At 32.9% G+C, this 6,955-nt stretch overlaps 2 protein-coding genes across 3 annotated transcripts in view; both read right to left on the reverse strand.

The window, feature by feature from the left end:
• The window catches only part of otud3 (OTU deubiquitinase 3), a 5,481-nt gene extending 3,411 nt beyond the window's left edge, over positions 1 to 2,070 (reverse strand). Inside the window, exons 1-3 of one of the 2 annotated variants that reach the window (XM_016242422.1) lie at positions 1,841 to 2,070; positions 642 to 913; positions 333 to 481 (exon numbers count right to left, since the gene is read on the reverse strand). In XM_016242422.1, coding sequence (XP_016097908.1) covers positions 333 to 481; positions 642 to 847 — 355 coding nt within the window. In that variant the 5' untranslated portion in view covers positions 848 to 913; positions 1,841 to 2,070. The remainder of the gene's footprint in view (positions 1 to 332; positions 482 to 641; positions 914 to 1,840) is intronic. The other variant, XM_016242421.1, reaches the window with a different exon arrangement.
• Positions 2,071 to 2,460: 390 nt separating this feature from the next.
• LOC107558731 (G0/G1 switch protein 2) lies at positions 2,461 to 4,569 on the reverse strand. Its single transcript, XM_016242398.1, has 2 exons — positions 4,475 to 4,569; positions 2,461 to 3,182 (listed from the first exon to the last, which is right to left on the reverse strand). The coding sequence occupies exon 2, from the start codon at positions 3,163 to 3,165 to the stop codon at positions 2,827 to 2,829; it is 339 nt and encodes a 112-aa protein (XP_016097884.1). The 5' UTR covers positions 3,166 to 3,182; positions 4,475 to 4,569; the 3' UTR covers positions 2,461 to 2,826.
• Positions 4,570 to 6,955: the final 2,386 nt, after the last annotated feature.

Below are 6,955 nucleotides of genomic sequence, written 5' to 3' on the forward strand. Positions count from 1 at the left end.
ATTTTGTTTTTACTTGTTATTTTCAACTAAAACTTCAACCGAAACTCATGAGAAATGCTGCCTTGGAAACTAACTGAAATAAAATACTCTTATTTAATTAAGTTAACAATAGTTAACAATAAAACATGTCAAATGCCCGTAGCACAAATGTTTTTTTCCCCAAAAGTAAAAAATATAAATAAGCAATATTAATAGTGATGCTTGACTAAGCAAACACTACTAATTAACTACTAACAGTAATTTACGAGGTTAATGTGAGTTGCAATGCAATCTGATTTAAGTTTCAGTTTATTTTGGATTTATGGCAACACACACACACACACTTCTCTTACAATGCTGTGTGAATGGCACATCATCTTCAACGAAGGGCTCGAAGTCCTGGCTGTGCGTCATCATGTACTGTACCGTCTCCTGCCGCAGACGCAGGTGACCTTGCGAATGTCCCTCCAGCTGATCTCCAAGAGCCCGGAACAAACAGTTCCTGCGGGAGAACATGAGAAACAGAAGCTCGACTCCTTAAAGATCTAATACTCTATATCAGTGTTTCTCAACTGGTGGGTCGCGAGTCGCGACACAAAAGTGGGCTGCAAGACCATTCTGAGTGAGTATGTAAAGTCAAAGAAACAGTCCTCCACACATACCCGTCTCCAGGCACCTCTCGCAGTTTAAGCCCCAGAGCCTGAAGCTGGTTGGAGAAGCTGACAAACTCCTCTCCATCGTCTCCTCCTGGAGGTCTGTTCTTCTTGTCTTTGGCCAGAGCCCGCCGGGCCGCCCTCTCGTCTCTCTTCCTCTCTAATTCATACTTCCTGTTTCCCTTTATGGGCTTCCCTGTCTGTTTCCTTGACATGATGGAGCTGCTGTACTACACCCGGTGAGGACATACGTTTATCTATCACACACGCAAAACTGCAACCTGAAAGAATCACAACATCGTACAAACAGTTACGACAATTCAATATGACACACAAACATAAAAAAAGTGTGATATGCAATGCATAAGCCTGACAGAAATGATCATGGTATACAGTTAGCGTTACTATTTCTTCAAACATTATTGTAAGTTCATAATAGATAAATATAGAATCACATTCAAAGAGTGTAAAAGCTTTCTGTTTTTCTATTTTGATGTATGTGGTGCCTAAACCCAAAATTACTTAAATATAATAATCATAATAATGATAAAAAAACAACAACAATAATGCAATTTTTCTATATTTATAGTTTTTTTCTTTCATTTTTTCAATATTTACCAATATAATATTTTTTCTTTTTTCAGATTTAATACTAATACTTAACAGCAAGCATGCATATCCACTTTTATCCATCCTAGCAAAAATCTATCATGGTAATCATAGTTTCTTTTAGAATATCTTAAGTATTAACGTTACTATGACTGTAAAATCACAATGAATGAACATGGAAACATTTCACTGTAAAATCACTAATGAATATCTCATCCAAATGATGCAAGTAGCTTTCAATTTCTTTTCTTTTCCATTTTTTTAAATGACGGTCATGGCAAATACCACAATAATGAATACTTTGGCTGTTTGATTCATTGTTTCCATTCATACCCATTTCTCAAGTATGATCTGAGACCATATCGAAAGTCTTAAATCACGGCCTCTTCAATATGTACGTATGAAGAGATAGATAAATATGTAACAAATCCACCACAGACTATTTTAAAATTAAGTACTTTAAATATCAGACGAAATGTGGTCTGACAAGGAACCGCAGCGTGATGCGTCAGAAACGTCGCGTAATTGACGTCTCTTAGCAGCGTTTAAACGACAGAACAACAAAAGACAATTAAAGTGTGTCACACAACTGTACTCACATTATCAGCTGACAGTAAGAAACACGAACAACGAACGACAATTTCAACACTAACTCCAGTGAATCCCACTCTGAGCTGGCCAGGGTTTGTTTACTTCCTAAAGAACCCGGACCTCAATTCCGGTTCCGGTTTTGCTTTCAAAATAAAAGACACGACCTCGACAAGTCATCAAAAGTTTCAAATTAGAATATGTCCCTTAAAATAATTATTTCTGGATGCTAAATGCATATAGGATCATCTTTAAACAATGTCACATCTTTTTTATTTTTTTTATGGGTGTCTAGAAAAGCTTTACATAAATAAATACATAGTTATTATTGTTGTTTGCAATTTAAATGCAATCTACTGAATTAAGATATATAATAATTAATAGTCATCTTTTTTTATACTAATACATCATGTGTATATTATTTAAAGAATAAACACATTTTTTCTCACACAAAGAATGGGAATCACTAGTTAAATTCTGAATCCTAGTCCAGCTATAATTAGTTTATAATACGTTTATTAAACTTCTGTCTTTTCCTACTCAGACGAGATATTTGTAGTTTACTTTAATCACCACCACTTCACAATTATAATTTTTTTTATTTCAGAAAGAAAGTAAACGGAGAACATTGCATTTATTAGATTTGTCTTTATGTGAAAATCAATTCCACATAAGCACAAATGAGAAAAGACTCTGAATATGAATCATAATATCATCTACAACGGAGTGACCGAGATTGAGCAAATATGTATTTATTTTATGGCAGTAAAAGAGAGCACACTCCACACATGACTTCTATACATCCTTTATAAATAATTATCATCTGATAAAAAATCATTACACCATCTAAACAGACATACGTAACAGTCGTAAACTATCAAGTCGTTATTTCCCTCTCCCTGCTGCTCTGCAGCTCTCAGTACAATAACTGTGTTCCTCGTGGGTCATTTTGGCTCAACTTTCTTCACGTAGCATTAACAGCAGCAGGGCATGAGCCTTATGAAGCGTGAGCTCTGAAACTCATCCGCCTCTGTCTGTTCACCGGCAGTTCCTTAGCCTTGGCCTCCATCACCTCATCCATCTCGTCATCTTCAGGGATGCTGGTTTGTGGCTCCTGGACCTGCTCCTTTACCGGTATGAGCTCCCGCACCTTCAGCATCTCAAAGTCAGGCTCCTCGTGGTCAGGGAAAAGGGAAGAGGCCACCTGGACCACGCCGCTCACCATTCCCAGGACGGCGAACGTGCCGCCCACTAGATAGACCTTCAGGGAGCCCTTGGAGGGACCGGCACTCAGCATTTCCTTAGCAAAAGGGATGAGCTCATGCATAGCGTCCATTTCAGCTGTAGTTACGTCTGTGAAAGAAAAACGAAATCAAAGCTCAGGATAAGAAAACATGACAATTAAATAAATCATTGTAGCAAACAGTGCTAATAATAAGTCTTATCCTAAAAACGACATAAAATGTATTTTCATATTTCAGCGGGATATTTAATTCGAATATTTTTCAAATTATACATGATAAGATAAAGCTGAGATAAATACCAGGGTTGTTATAGTTAACTAAAACTGAAACTATAATTAAAACCATAAAAAAAAACAATCATTACGTGACATAAAATAAATGTTGACTGAAATAAAGTAAACTTATTTCAGGTCATTTCCAAAGCAATATTTCTCAGTTTAATGTAGTTGAACTTGATGTAGTAAAATGATTCAAACTAAACCTAAAATAAAAATGAATAAAAACTACTAATGTAACATTATATAAATCTAAAATTATATTTAAATATAACATATTAGATATAATCTAAAAGTATTAGTACTGTCAAATGATTAATCGCATCCAAAATAAACGTTTTTGTTTACATAATATATGAGTTTGTACTGTGTATATTTATGTATATATAAATACAAACACATGCATGTATATATTTAGGAAAAATATGCTATGTTTTTATATTAAATATCTTTATATATAATATAAAATATAATAATATAAATATATACATGTAAATATTTAAAAAAATATTTACTGTATGTGTGTGTATTTATATATACTTAATATATATACACAGTACACACTCATATATTATATTTTGGATGCGATTAATCATTTGACAGCACTACAAATGATATCTAAATATTTTTTAAAACATATATAAAAACAACAAAATTACTAAAACAGAAAATATAAAAACTGATTTAAAATATTAAGAAAAACTATAATAGTATCTCAATTATACTAAAATAACACTGGTAAATACTACTATATAGAAGGTTCAATCTTAGTTATTAATTTAACAACATGATTCTTACATGATTATTTCAACAAAAACTATCAGATGTGAGCTACCTGTGACTTGTTCTTTTTCACTTCAAAAAATTTAAAATACATTTATCAGTATTTTTACTGTAAAATTGCATAAAAAGTCCATTCAGACTTTCACAGGTTTTCACCATATCGAATAAGGGAAATTATTGGAAAGTAAATAAATAAATAACTGGGATTGTCCATAGCATTTTAATAGTCTATTACAATTTCAGTTAAAATCATTTTTAAAGTGTATGTTAAATATTACAGCATCTAAGCAGAAAAGAATATTCAGGTTTAAAAAAAACAAGAATAAGCAAAACATTTACTCACTTGCAAAACGTTGCAGAACCCGCTCAGATGATAAGTCCTTGTTAAGGTTTATCCTCCGAGTTTCTTTTGGTGGGTGCTGGAGGTACAGATGCTCTGTCTATTTAAGGCCAGCGGTCGCCTGTCGACGCCCACTTCACATGAATATTCATGAAGCTGGAGAGGAGATGCAACTTTTGTCCAAGTTGCTTCATGTGAGCGGTGAATGACTGCAGGGCTGCTGCAGAAATGATAAAGCCTGTCTGCCAAATTTCACGAAGACAGCGAGGAAACCTGTGTTGTGATCACATGAAAACACCATAAAGCACACTGTACGTGACGAGCACAGCTACAGAGGATTTGATGACCCAGCTGTGATGCTTAATACGAAATCTCCAGCTTCAAAGTTCACGGATCACGGTTTTATGTTGTGATGAGTAGCAGTAAAACACTGCATTGTCCAGATGAAGGCAAATGATAGGATACATAAACACGGACATGTGAGCAATAAAAATCCTTCCACTGGAAAAATGCACTGTACTTTTATATATACACACCATGATAATGAACATTTACTATATTCATAAACCACAATTAATTATGTTCATTCATAGATAGGTATACTTCAAAGAATAGAATAGCATTACCATTGTACTTCCAGAGTGTTTCCATATAGTGTGTGCAATTAAAAATAGCATTACTGTTGAACCTTAGTAAGTAAAGGGAAATAAAAATGCATGTCATTTGCTGTCAGAAAACATTAATGGTAAGTTCCTATGTTTGTTGTCTTTAGACGGGAAATTAGACTGTGATAAGAGCCGCCTCATCATTGGTTGTAATGACCTTTACTCCACTGCCCTCTGCGCATGCTCTTATATTAACAAACCTGACGAATGTAGAACCAATAATATTGCAATAAAGTTTATTGTACACTAAAGCAGTCGTTCTGAACTGCTTCAAAAGTAAACAAAAATGTCCTTCAAATGAAGAAGTTAAATATTAATATTGCCGTGAGCTGCATTTTTTAAAACATAATTATATTTGATATAAAACATATTTGAATGTTTTGTTCTTTTTACTTTTTTATTTTATATGATAATTTTATGTATAATTTTTATATTTGTCACAAAAACCTTTCCAAGGTTGTATTTATGCTGCATTATTTATTTTTCAGAAGCCAGTGATTTTGCATTAAGAAAGTTCTGAAATGTATTATTATTACAATGAATTGCATTTTTAAAAGTAATACATTTCAATATAATTACATTTTATATGAAATATATTTTAATGTGTTTTATTCTTAATATTTTTAAATTATCTTTGATCACAAAAATTATCATTACGACTATGCAACAGTATAATGCTGTATTTATGTATTTTAAATGTTTTATTTTAAAAACTTTTTATTTTAATAAGAATGTCAAAATAATAACATTTTATTTAAAATATATTTCAAAATATGTTTTATTCGTACTATTTATTATTATCTTTATTTTTCATTTTATTTGTAATTTTTATATTTATCACAAATTAAAATGAACATTAAGACTGCAATGCTGTATTATTTATTGAACTCTTTGTGCAGCAAAGTTATCAGCAGTTCAAAAGCAAAACATGCCCTTTATGCCAAAATGAATGATATTGGTCAATGATTTTGCATTAGGAAGGTTCTAAAGTGCTTCAAAAGTAAACAAAAATGTCTTTCAAATATAATATGGAATGCAATAATGTTATCCTAAACTGCGTTTTTTTTATTGAAGGAGTAAACAACAATTAAAACAATGAAAGTTACATTTTCCTTCCCTAAAAAAATGTATTTTTTTATTTAATCAAGTAAATTTAAATATAATTATATAAAATATAGTTTAATACATGTTTTATTCTTACTATTTTATTTTCTCTATTTTAAATTTTTACATTTATGACAATTAAGTATGAACATTAAGGACATGCAATTATGAGTTTTCTTTGTTATGACTTAGTATGCTAACCACAATATGCCATTTGTGCCAATATGAATCATTTAGGTTACTGCAATAGCTTTTTCTTTAGAATCAGGTTTTATTATTTCAGAGTCAGTGCTTTTGCATTCAAATGATTTTGCGCTTGTAAACAGCAAACATGCTGACCTTTCACTTTCAGTAACATCCCGACTCCAGCACCTCCAGGAGTAAAAATCATCATTGCTGTGCCTCTGGAGAGGCTGCTTGCATATGAGGTGAGAGGGCATGCTGGGTAACAGGACTCACAGTAGACATGCTGTAGTGGTTGTGACTCTGAGGACCTTTGACCCGTTTCGCTGTGATATGTGCCATGCTCTCTTCCCTAGATGCACAGACAGTGTTGGGAAACCACGTTCAACGTGCGCAGCCCGTGCTGACGGGACGGTTCACACTGTACACAGGAAGAAACTCATTAACAATCACGTGACTCAGAGCAATATACACTACATCTGAGATCACAATGTTCTCATGTTACTGATAACAGCGTTTTAGTAGTTTGATG

Source organism: Sinocyclocheilus grahami, unplaced genomic scaffold (genome assembly GCF_001515645.1).
Source record: "Sinocyclocheilus grahami isolate Dianchi unplaced genomic scaffold, SAMN03320097.WGS_v1.1 scaffold657.1, whole genome shotgun sequence".
Lineage (NCBI taxonomy): Eukaryota > Metazoa > Chordata > Actinopteri > Cypriniformes > Cyprinidae > Sinocyclocheilus > Sinocyclocheilus grahami.

Coding starts and splice junctions, on each gene's coding strand:
- LOC107558731 (XM_016242398.1), bottom strand. CDS start 3,165: ATGGACGCTATGCATGAGCTCATCCCTTTTGCTAAGGAAATGCTGAGT.